This window comes from Denticeps clupeoides, chromosome 17, assembly GCF_900700375.1.
Source record: "Denticeps clupeoides chromosome 17, fDenClu1.1, whole genome shotgun sequence".
Lineage (NCBI taxonomy): Eukaryota > Metazoa > Chordata > Actinopteri > Clupeiformes > Denticipitidae > Denticeps > Denticeps clupeoides.
In genome coordinates this window covers 3,316,796-3,329,822 of record NC_041723.1, presented here as the reverse complement: position 1 = coordinate 3,329,822, position 13,027 = coordinate 3,316,796, and the positions used below count along the sequence as shown (strand labels likewise).

General features: G+C 43.8%; 1 protein-coding gene and 1 non-coding gene across 2 annotated transcripts in view; one reads left to right on the top strand and one right to left on the bottom strand.

Moving 5' to 3' along the window:
- The window catches only part of celsr1b (cadherin EGF LAG seven-pass G-type receptor 1b), a 49,338-nt gene that overhangs the window by 20,216 nt on the left and 16,095 nt on the right, over positions 1-13,027 (bottom strand). The window contains exons 3-7 of the mRNA XM_028958499.1: positions 10,849-11,071; positions 10,054-10,169; positions 9,043-9,131; positions 1,302-1,459; positions 151-314 (exon numbers count right to left, since the gene is read on the bottom strand). Of these exons, the coding sequence (XP_028814332.1) occupies positions 151-314; positions 1,302-1,459; positions 9,043-9,131; positions 10,054-10,169; positions 10,849-11,071 (750 nt within the window). The remainder of the gene's footprint in view (positions 1-150; positions 315-1,301; positions 1,460-9,042; positions 9,132-10,053; positions 10,170-10,848; positions 11,072-13,027) is intronic.
- On the top strand, positions 6,333-6,404 carry trnag-ucc (transfer RNA glycine (anticodon UCC)). The gene has a single exon. It is a non-coding gene; the product is annotated as a tRNA-Gly (tRNA).

Sequence of the window (13,027 nt, the reverse complement as noted above, 5' to 3'; positions counted from 1 at the left end):
AGCTAATTTACATAGACACCACTGTTTGGGCAAAGCGTTCGCAGGGAAAAAAGGATAAATGCATTTGATTACGTGGCGCTAACGTTTTCCGACCCATAACTCATTTTGGCGGTGCATGAGGTATCTGTATCAATATCTGTATGGTTTTACCTGCGGTTGTGCCATTGTTGGCGATGTATCCCGCCATGTCCACCTTCTTGCTGTCGATTATGAGGTCCTTCATGCAGCCCACAAAGTCCCGGTTGTGCACAGGGAAGTCCTCGGGAAGGTTGGGCACGCCGCCCAGCAACAGGGGGCCTGTAAGGTCCAGCGACCTACGCGGCCAGAGACAGACCTTTCATCATCCTACATCCATGAGCTAAAATCAGCAGTAACATAAATGCTTTTATAACCCTTAAATCTAATACAGAGCGGCTCAGGATTGTCCAGCTTGCGCTTTGAATTACAAAGAGTTTACATGCAATAAAATCCCAGTGTTCTTCAGTCTTATGATTACAATTAAACAGGCCGCATCTGGACACAGGGCCAGAGTTCAAATGCTCCCACTGTCTGAAATTTACAACGCCGCATCCTATTCCTACCAAAATAGGCAATTTGGCAAAGCTTTGAATTTGTGACAAAAATAATGATCCAGTCCTGGATCTGCAACTGCTGCATATGTTTAAAGTCACAATCTGCAGGCTTGTTTTTTTTTTTTGTTTTTGTTAAAAGAGACCCAAACCTTTGCCATATTTTTTTTTAAGAAGACTGTGTGATAGAACAATAGAGTCCTGTAATAAACAACCTAAATCAGGACCAACTCAGATTTCTGCCCGACCAGATTGGGACTATATGAGAATGATGGGGTGACTAATGAATAGCTGTTATGTGCTTGGGGCACAAAAACAATCAGCGGCCTGCCAGTAACGCGTCCTGCATGCTTTAAGCACGAAGGCCGACGGACATGAAGCAGCACGGAGATCCGTGGAGATTAGTGCATGTGAGTAGAGGGTTGAGTGAGAGGAGAGGGAGTCAAAGAGGCGTAATCTCCTGTAATGATCGGTTATTCAACGCAGGCCTGCAGTTTGCGTGCCTCGCCGCTCCAGTTTCACTGCGCATAGTTGTGCTGGAGGTGAACAAGACGTCCCTCGGGTCCTTTTCTGTAAATATTGGACTTTTACATGCTTTCCTTAATGCTACAATTAATCTCTAAAAATCAACAGATTATTATTTGCCATGTAATTTTATCACAGGGATTTATGCAGGTGCATTGAATCCATATTTTTTCAACAATATTTGTTTAAAGTTGATATCCCACTCACTTCTTCTGGCCGGTTTGTGTGCCCTGCGCTGCACAGCTGTAGTTCCCCAGTTGGCCACCAAAGCGCACTGCCATGGTGACATCACAGTCGTCCACCGCAACCACAGCCACCTTCTCCCTCGAGGGCCCGTGGGGTACGCCGAGCCGTCCGATGTTGGCCTACAGGGGAGAAAAGCGGGATTAACTCACGGCCATTCAGGACAAATTACATCCACAAGCTGGAGCATTTCTGAATATGGCTGTTCAGACAGAGGGTGGGAGTGACCAGATCTGACAAGATTATTCAATTATTTCCATAGCACATTTCCAGGCTGCTGGACATTTAAAACCATGTTCAACTGCAAATGCTTAATTTTATTTTATGTTTTTCATTTTTAACATTAATTTCATTTTTAACAAGTTTCAAATATATTTTAATCTTCAGCAGTGATGTTTATGTGAAGTTCATGTGAGATGAAGGCACATTAACGTCTATATCTGTTTTAGGATCTAGTGGCATCTATGAACCGGGGTACAAAGGTTTCTGCCAGCCCAACAGAAGGGAGCAGGAGGGAGCCAGATGTTAAACTGCAAATCACATTTTCAAACTTTTGAATTATTTTCATATATTACTGCATATATTATGCATGCACATTTTAAACAATTCATAAAAAATGTATAGCATACGTGTGCTGCAAAATACGAATGCTGCAGAATACATACAACTGGAACCAGCGAAGACTGATAACACAAAAATACATTTACATTCACACCCCGAGCTCAGAGGGCTTCCTGTATTTACAACACAAGACACAAGGTGCATTTCCTTTGTGTGCAAATCAGTCAGGATGTCTTTGTGTGTAAAGACAGGCTTTGTGTGGCCGGTGATAACATCTAATCGCTGACACTCTGCGGCTGTTGAGTGGGGAGCGAGGCTCTTTAAATCATGCCTCTAATTGGATTAGGGCAGTGTGAGACTGGCATGGATGGAGTGAAAGAGCGACAGAAGAAATAAAGAATCCCCAGAGACACCCGGCGTAAAACATGGACAGTAACGGGCAGCAGATGGCCTAGCTCACTCAGGGTGATGGGATAAATGCAGAAGACAAATTTCACTGTGTGCTGCTGTGTATCACATGTGACAATCACTTCACTTTCACCAGGACTACATTTGATGAGAGACTATATTAAAAATGAGAGAATAAAAAGTCAAAGTCATTGTCATCCATACAGCACAGCGACACAACGAAATGTCCATCACCCTTAATAAGTGGAGCGCTGTGCGGTGACGGTGCAATGCTGAAGGGGACCTCAGTTGCACCTTGACGGTTCAAGATTTGAACCCGCAAGCATTTGGTTAAGTCCGATTCCTTACTCGCTAGGCCACCACTTCCCCACAAACTCAGAAGACTTTCCTGACTGGGAATTGAACCCAGGCCGAGGCGGTGAGCACGCCAAATCCTAACCACTAGGCCGCCGGGGAGCTTCAAAGATCAGAAAGGCAAAGTGGAGAATATACAGCTGAGCTCAAAAAAACGAATTTCTTTTTATAGTACGACTGGCATTGAGTACGACTGGCAGTGATAAAAAAAAAAAACAGATGTCTGAAGATTAATCCTTAGGTTATTGGAATCCAGGCTGCTGAAACTTCAGACGCAGGATTATGAACATCTACATAGATAGACAGATGCATTATTTGTTTTAATTATTTTATTTAATTTGAATTATTACAAAAATGTTCAACATATAATTTAATATCAGGTCCTACCCAAAAACAGATCCCTGGGGTAGTAACGTCGGTAACTGTACTCAGAACGTCTCAAGAGCCAAAAACAGTGGGCTGACACGAAATATCCCAAAACATTGGCAGCGTTTTGGAGAACTTCCTAAACAGTACAAAACATATTGCGTTTCCTCTCAATGTGCCCCCAGGAGAGCGAATTTTATTTCAAAGCTCAGAGGAAGCTCATATTCGAATCCATCACCGGACGGGCCCGGAAGGCCATTACGTCCGTCACAGCAGCGGAACGGCCACCATGCCCTCACGCAGCCACGATGACAACCACAGATACCTGTACAGTGAACGGATTCCAGGGCGGCTCAGATGACAAATAGCTCAGGGGGCACACACAAGATGTCATCGCCCGGCTCACCACGAGGAGTGTAAACCTCAGTCTTATATATTACAGCGCTCGGGTTTCCGCAGGTGAAAAGATATTTATCTTCTTTGGAACCGACGTTTAGAACCTTTGCAAACGGACACGAATCCATTTTCCTACTGCCAAATGTTCGAGGCTTTAAGGTCACCTAAAGGTGATTCTGCTTTATTTAACAACAGGATAAATACAGATAAAGAGCAATGGATGCTGATTCAAAAATCAAGAATAGTAGACTCTCCAGAGAAGATCTCTGGGCATCACTCCTTAAGGTTCTCCATCTTCTGGACATGAAAGCAGTAGGTCATCACCCCTTAGGGTCTTGTAAGACTCCTGCACTTGCTTTTGCAGAAGAAGGAATGCTGGTCCATTCAAACGCGCCATTGTTCCTATCAGAGCAAATATGTTGGTGTTGAAGCCGATACGTCTCTCTCTCTCTCTCTCACTGATGTCTGTCATTTCAGCTGTGGAAACTGACTGAAACCCGACGCTCAGGGGCTAACAACAAAAACTGTCCCAAGGGCGGCCTTTGACCCTCTCCTGGAACCGTCTTCAGGACCTTCCTGATGCACATGCACAGGCTGTCCAGAAATGGGTCCCTGAGGACTTATAGAGCAGGACGGCATCTGAATCCCATCCAGCTGGGTAGAAAACGCGTGCAAGAACCTTTAGACCCAAACTGTGTGTTCCAACCTTAAAGGAATTAAAAAGGAAATCCAGAGGGAATTCAGAACGTTCTGTGCAGATATCAGCACAACTATTTTTTTCTTTTAACAGGCCAGAGAGTTATTCAACAAACAATACATTTTAATATCTCATCCAAGCTCAGTCAGATGGAATAAACCATTTGACCTATGAAGCCTCTGGATTAGAGGGCCGAATGAATGAAAACACTAAATAAAAACTGCTGTAGATTATCAGAGAAAGGACAAAGTTGTTGATGGAGAAAGAGGGAGAGAAAGAACTTTTGACTAATGACAAAAACAAAAAAAAAAACTCTGCCTCTAGTTCAATCTTATAATATAGTCGCTATTATCAAGCCAGGACTAATCTTAAAAACACTGGGTTTAAACTGGGTTAAAATATATATATTTCAATATTAAACAGAACAAAATTAGAGGTGACGAGGACCGTTGCGCGAAGACAACAAGTACATGTGTACAGAATAAATGTGCCGTCTGGTGCTCTCGGAGGCTCATTGTGCCTTCAGATTAACTCAGCAGGAGGTCCGGCCATTGTCTCTGCGTCACTCCAAGATCTGAATATGAACTTGGGGCGAACGGGGGACACGGCAGGAGAGGGGGCTTTGCCACTTTACATTCAAAACAAAGCCACCAGATGACGGCCCTACATTCAGAAAATGTTAATCATTTTCTACTCAGGGGGGCACAGATTAAAATGGAACCACAGGCTACACAGGGGGGAAGGCTATTTAAAAAAGATATGAAACATTTCATTCATTCACTCGGAGGAAAAAAACGATGTTTGATTTATCAGTTTGTTCAGAATGGCCTCTCTTTATCATACTGAGTTCAACATAAGAATTTGAAAAACTACAGAAACCAAGAGACTAAAATATGAAGCATTTCACTTTCTTAATTTTTCACTTTTAACATTCAAAAAAAGGACTAATTAATAAGTTTGTGTGCCAACTGACGAACATGATTGAACGTTTAATAAAAAAGTTGCTGTATTATATTAATCATGGAAATATGTGTGGTGTGCTTCATTACATTTTTGTAACTCTTCACATAGCACGATACTTTTCACTGAAAATACCAAGTGTTCTGATGTTATGTCTATCAAGCAGCACCTACAATGTTAATGTGTGTCTAGAATGCTGACTTTTCACTACTGCTCAATTTTTGTGCTTCTTTTACCTGTAACCAACCCTCACTGTCTGGCAACCCAGAAAAAATATTACTCCGATTTAACTCTGCCAAGATGCTCTGGACCTGGTAGCACCACTTAAACCTCAACAGTCCAAGACAAAATCTGAACCATGGTTAAATGCCACCACTCGCGCTATCAGACGAGAGTGTAGGAATGCTGAGCAAAAATAGAAAAAAGTTTCCCTTGAAATGGTCTGACAGCACTGGCGATGTTATCAGAGGGCGGCGAAAGTGGCTAGAAATAAATTATATTCTAACCTAATATCTAGTAACTCCCATAACCCCCGCCTACTTTTAAACACACTAAATTCCATTCTTAACCTGAGCTGTTAAAGGCCTCTGCTGAATCCTGTGAAAATTTTAAGCATTTTTTTATGGAAAAAGTGGAACACAATAGGGCTCAGATCATGCCACCTCTTGGCCACCAATCGATTGCACCACCAAATATTGCAGTGTTTGACCAATTTGACATTCCCAATCCTCTACATCATTAACAGTAGCCTTGTCTCTGGTGTTGTGCCCAAAAGTTTTAAGCATGCTGTTTTTCAACCCATGTTTAAAAAAAACAGGCCTCGGCAAGTTTTAGGCCGATTTCAAAGTTACCTTTTATTTCTAAACTTTGTGAGAAGGTCATTCATGTCGAGCTACAGGCCTTTTCTAACAGAAAATCAGTCCGGGTTTCTAATCAGTCCGGGTTTAAATCACATCACAGTATAGAATTGGCTCAGCTGAGAGTTTTTAATGATGTTTTGTTAGCAAATGATTCTGGGGAGTCTGTATTACTTGTGCTTCTCAATTTAACAACAATTGATCATGTTATTCTTGCTTCAAGGCTGGAGCATTGGGAGGGTATTAGGGGTCCAGCCCTCAAATGGTTCAAATCATATTTGTGTAATGGAAGCCTCTGCGTCTCTATTAAGGACTCCTTCTCATCTTCAATGGCGCTTCCATAGGGGGTACCACAGGGCTCCATTCTGGGTCCTCTTTTATTATCACTGTACTGGTACGTTGGTGGTATAGTGGTGAGCATAGCTGCCTTCCAAGCAGTTGACCCGGGTTCGATTCCCGGCCAACGCAGTACATCTTTGGGGCAGTGGTGGCCTAGCGGTTAAGGAAGCGGCCTTGTAATCAGAAGGTTGCCGGTTCGAATCCCGATCTGCCAAGGTACCACTGAGGTGCCACTGAGCAAAGCACCGTCCCCACACACTGCTCCCCGGGCGCCTGTCATGGCTGCCCACTGCTCACTCAGGGTGATGGGTTAAATGCAGAGGACAAATTTCACTGTGTGCACTGTGTGCTTTGCTGCTGTGTATCACGTGTGACAATCACTTCACTTTCACTTTCACTTACTACCTCTCTGAGCTACAACAATGTTTCTTTTCATTTCTATGCAGATGACTGTCAAATCTACTTTCCCCTTAAGTGTAACAATGGCTATTCTATCCAACCTCTCCTCCAGACATCTCTAGCTCGCCTACAATTAGTACAAAATGCAACTGCACGTTTTCTCACTGGTACAAACAGGCAAGATCATATAACTCCGACCTTAGCCTCTCTACACTGGCTCCCTGTCTGTTTTAGAGTCCATTTTAAAATTCTTTTATTTGTTTCTAAGTCACTGAATGGCTCGGCTCCAGCCTGTTTGTCAGACCTTCTCCATTCTTATGCTCCACCCCGTTCTCTCAGGTCTTCAGACCAGAGACTATTTTCTGTTTCTCGGTCACATTACAAGCACAGAGGCGGCAGGGCCTTTGCAGTGGCTGACCTACCAATCAGTGTCAGACAAGTGCCGTCAATCACTGCATTTAAAAACTCGCTTTTACACCCTGGCATTTAACCCAGTGAGAGGTGGTCCTTATAAGGTGTTCTTACGCAGTGTTTTGTGTGGTTTCTTAGGTAGTCCTTTCGTAACTCTTTTAATATGTTGTCCTAAATGTTTTCTGTTTTATTCAACCCCTTGCTTAATTCAAATTGCTGCATGTTTCCCTTATTTTATTTTATTCTGTTTTCTTTTTATTCTTTACTTTTAACGAACTTTTTGTCCATGTCTGTCCTGTTCCTGGTAATTGAATTTTTATTTTAATGTACAGCACTTTTTTTCAGCTCCTTTGTTGTGTTAAAGTGCTTAATAATAAATATGGTATGGTAGTATAATTCATAAGATTCCTTTTATTACTCATACTGTATATAATATAATATTTTATTAGATTTAGTGTAGTGCCTCCTCACAGTTTTTTGGAATGAACAAGGTGAAGACATCCAAGGGTAACACCTCATCTAAAAAGAAGACCTCTCAGACACCAAACCTACAACAGGAAATGCCTCACATCACAGGCATTTTCCTCTTCCTGTTTCGCCAAGTTGGAGACACCAACTCCAAAAGCCCCATTCACAGCTTCAATCTCAGCAAGAGAGCTTAACCCAATCACCATATCAAGGACCACTGTGTCTGTTCCCATGGCAACACCATACCATCCTGATTTACAAAGGGGGTGGGTAGAGGAGGGCGCCCAGGCTGGCCTATTTCATTGACCCTTGACCCTCTTTCCTCGGCCTGCTTTGTAAAATCCTCACCGGTTCCACAAGAGCACAACATGGAGACAACAGCCACCATGACAAATGGGCTCAGAAGTGGTGGAGGTCTAGTTAGTAGAATCTGCTTTGTTTACTGCTTCATTCTTATTAATGTGGCTGGGGGATTTCTTAAAGGAACAGTAGGGTAATTTTCAGTACTGGCCTCATAACATGTTGTTTCGATCATTTGATGCCGTTCAGTGTACAATGATAGCTTAATTTATCTAACCGGTCAGTCAAGCTGCAACAGGAACCCATTTAAACATAGTTGCTAAATACATTTGCTATATTGTTGCATTTGCACTGGATGCGATGTGTTCAAATATGTAAATATGACAGGTACCAATTAAATTAATCACATTTTGCACATTTATCCAGCATCATTTAAAAGTCCTATGTAGAAAATGGCCCATGGATGATTTTAAACCATCCATGAATAAGTGTTATTTACTCCAGTGCTCTGTGTGGGTCCTGAGCATCGTGATTTTTCACAGCTCCATACCTATTTAATATTAGGTCAGCAACATGTATATTTAGACAACTTTTTTTCTTCAGTTTAGTTTCGGTGTAGTGTCATATTTTGTTTGCTTGCTTTTCTTTTCAATATATTTGACTTATCATTAACGTACTAAAGATTACTTCATGACTATTTGTCATTAAATTTAATATTATGTATTCGTGGACCTTATTAAAAAGTCACATCATGAATTATTAGAACTTCAAAGATGAAGTTTCACACCAGCTAGTCATCAAAGTGCAGGCCACGTTTTCAACACAGCGGACAAAAGCCAGGACAAAGTACACCCTCCTGCAACCTGTCCGTACCGACTGCACCTTCAGGGCAAACTGTAAGCTGAGACACTTTTTTCTGTCTGAGGCGGACAGAAGAAGTTGTCTGTAACATTTCAACTCACAATGCACAGGGTGGTGAAACGTGAGTACACGTTCCTTACCTACTACTGCACTCCGGAGGGTCATGTGGCTGAACAGGATCAGAGTCAACGGAAAAGAGCGCCTGTGTGTTTGTTTGCTGGTGGAATTTTGAATTTGTCTGCAGTCGCTGAAACGTGTGGGTTTCAGAATATTAAACATTGTCCAATGTGAGCATCAGACGGACGTGTTCCTGGTGATCTCCGCTTACCTTGTTGTAGTAGCGCAGCTGAACAACGTGCCATTGTCCGTCACTGACCCCGCCGGGGACAAAGGGCGACACTGTCGTTTTATTCTCACCTGCAAAGATTGCAGAGGGGAAGGTTTGATATTGAGGCTAATTATCCAAGATATATATTTTTTACCAAAATCAATTTCACGCATACCAAATCGGTCAGGGACAAAGAGGCATCGTGATTCGTGGCACTCTTCCAGTTCAGCGGACCCAAACCACTACAGCCCCATTCTGCCGTTAATGATTTTCTGTGCGGGACGGGAGGATGCGGGTGGGAATACTTTCTCCCCTATTGCTGGCTGTTTACTTCGTGCTCTTTAATTATCTCTGGGGTGGGCGGGTGACCTTTGACCTTGTCGGTTTGATCCGCTATTGCCCTGTTATTAAAATGCCTTTCGTGATGGACAATGGGATGACTCTCTGAGGAAATCGGGCTCGTGATCGCTGACGTCCACACAGGACATCTGCCATCAGATGCGAGATCTGCCTCCAAACTGGCTGGTGCAATAATTCAGCACCAATTTGGTCATTTAAAAATGTAAACCATCAACTCTCCCCATATTGACTGTGAGTGAAAATATCTTTTAGAAGTTGGGCATTTCTGTATTGTGAATCCCTCCTGATTGATATTCATTTAATATTCCTAAATCAATAATAACAAAACGATTTACACAATAATAATAAATATGAAAGTATTTCTATTTTTATAGCCTCCATTGTGGAAGAGCAGCCTTGCACACTCAGACACCCACGGGAGCGGATTCTGAAAGCCCAGCCGGGCTGGTCTACCGGCAGCTGCCACGGACTCCAGCCCAGGGTCAGGGAGAGAGGGGCGGTCAGGAAAACAAGCGAACAGGTAGATACAGGAAGCGTGTTCCAGCTGCTTCCTCCAGAGTGTGAGGTCCTGGTAACAAGCGCTGAGCTGTTCCCGAATCAGCTGCTGTGGATATTACGGCTGTAACGGGAACAGAAGTGTAGGCTTCTAACCGGCTGAGAAGGTCAGATGGATCTGCTCCTCCACGATCTCCAGTGCGACAAAGTCGTGTTTCTCGTTGAACCTCCCGTTGTACAGCAGCAGGGCGCTCCTCTCACGCGTGGCGAACCTGTGGACACACGGTGAAAGTTCAGTTTTACCCGGAGAGCGCAGGAATGTGTGATGGAAAGTCGCCAGGAAGACAGAAAGCGTCGGAAAGGGGACAGATCTGACGGGGATAAAAGGTGTGGATGGACAGAGAGGTGGAGGGGGAGAACCTCGGGACAGAAGCCAGGTGGGAAGCGGACATGCTGACGTCGGGCGAACCCCGTCTCCGTAATTAACCCTGCGGGCGGGCGCACGGGGGGGTCATGGAAGAGGTGTCAGTCTCCATATGGCCGCCAGGCTCATCTGCAGGAAACGGCGTCCGGCAAAGCCAAACACTGGCAGCTCTCTCTCACCACAAGCCACTTCCTGTTTTCATGTTTGGATGGATGGTGAAGGTTTTTCCTTTTTTTAAAAAACAATGATAACAAATCACCGACAACGGAGAATCAGGAATGCTTGGATTGTGGATTGAGGTGTACGAAGGTGCTCAGTAAAGCAGGACGGTCAAGCTGTGAAATGAATTCTGGTAAAAGTATGTTTCAACACGTCCACTCTGGGTGCGGCCCAACAAAAACACTGTCTGTCAGCCTTAGCATGGGCCAGTATAGGACTGATAGAATGAAAAGTAGATAAGGTTGAAAAAAAAACCCACAGTGGGAGTAAACGGGGTGGAAAACTAGACACGGGGAAAAAGTCCTCACGTTAATGAGAGGGTGAAGTGGAACCTCTGCTTCAGGCCTCGGAACGTGATGAAGGACTGGCTGGGGAAGTGTCGGGTGCTCATCTCGCAGTAGGGCCTCTCGTACTCCCCGTCGGGACACTGGCACACGAAGCCCCCCACCAGCAGGTCAACGCACCTGCCCCCGTTCTTACACGCCCCGGGAACACAGCGGCCGGAGCGGGCGTTCAGCTCACAGTGCTCGCCTGTGGGGAGAAGGAACACCGGTCAACGTTCCTCACCGACGATCCGCACTGTTCCACTTGCTCAAGATCTGAGAGGGTCGTGCATTAAATATCTGTTCTTTGTCAGACAATCCCATACAGTGTATATGAGTGAAATTTACATATAACTGTATATAAACAAATTAACAATAAACTTATATACAGTAATATACATACAGTTGGTTAAATGAAAAGAAAACAATGTAATTTAAACAAGTATTAAAACAGTGTATATAAGGAAGCACCACTAGATGGAGCTGTCCAATACTGGCTTTGTTGGAAGGTAATATTAAACAGAAAGTCAACTGAAGGAAATGGAAAGCACACCAACTAAAATAATGCAAATTAACAAAATAACATTTGAATTAATTATCAAAAAATATTGGTATTTTATGATATCCCTCTTTGTGACCACTGTAAGCAATGCAACAACATCAATAAAAAGTTCATAGCCGCATCACAAACATTCAGATGAATGAATGTGAAACGACTGAAATCCATTTTTAATCAAAACGAGCAGCCTACTCAGGCCTCTATGCAGCGCAACGCAGACTTCTGCTGCCTGCACCAGTGGGTGCATCTCAGCGCTCGCTGACCCCGGGCGACCCCGGTGATTTAGCTAACTGGGGCAGCCCGCACCACCCCAGAGGGGACACAATGGGCCGGCTGCAGGCCGCCCCGGTGGTCCACGCAGACCCCTGTTAGGCTCCACCAGCGCAACGGCAGGAGCTGGCCGAAGTGTCACGGCTGTGATGGCTCCAGAGCAAACAATGGCGGGATGATGTTTGCGGGGGTGGCGTCGCTTCAGCGTACCTCAAAGCCTTCAGTAACGCTCTGGGACGTTCCCAAGGAAAGGGTTTGTGCATGGAACTAATACATGAAAGGCAACAGAACCATTTCTGCGTTAAGTACGAACAGGTGTGAGATCGGGACGATAAGGAGCGATGTGCAACGATGGAGTCCAACCAAAAGCCCGTCTAGATCCGAGTTGGAGCATCTCGACGAGCCACAGCTTCTCTGCCTCATCTGACGGACGCCCTCACAACACCCGCTGGGCATTCCGAGAAAATAATGTAGTAAGCGCTGCATTATAATCGCAAGTTATGAAGATTATGGGAAAAGACCTTGTTTTCCAGTTCATTTAGAAAGCGCTAATAAATCTGAGAAATAACACAGTTAAGCACTTTTCTTTAGCCATGCCAGCTAATAACAATAGTATAACAATTTTAGTTATTCCCATAGTTCCTTTTTTGGCGTCATCACATTGCTCACAAATATTTAAAGCGACAATTGCTGCATTTCCATTGTTCCAAACAAGGGCAATATTTTCAAGATGTATACTGATAAAATTCAATTGCAAGATGACTGTGTTTCTATTCAGCAAGTTCAACCATATGTTACCACTACTTCAAGTGCAGTTTTATGAAATATGCATGTTTCAAACCAGAACTCCCATGTTTCCATAAGGCATATTTTTGTGCAACTTCAAGATTCCTGTCAATATTTCCTGTTCCAGCATTTTCTCCATGTAAAGCACATTATGTACCATTATTTTCTTGTAGTTTCCACAGCACAGTTAAAAGTTGGTAGTTATTATTATTATTATTATTATTAATAATAAATAGAATAATAATTCAATATGGAATTGATCTCATACATATTGTCTGAATTGTGAGTGGCACGTCTGCAAGCTTTGCAGAGCAGTTTCTTCTTTTTGGGGAAACCGGCATGCCGGGCTTTTGTCTCCCTGCCAGTATGACTAGTTACTGGTTTATTAGAAATTCATCGAATCCAGTCAGCAATCACAAGTCCACGTTGTGACTCGGTAACTCCCTCCTTCTCGGCCTTCGGGCGGCACAGGGTTCCTCTTTGCTCCGGCGTTCCCGTAACAGGAGAGCTTTGACGCTGCGGTGCCGTGTACAGCCCCGGCTGTTCGGC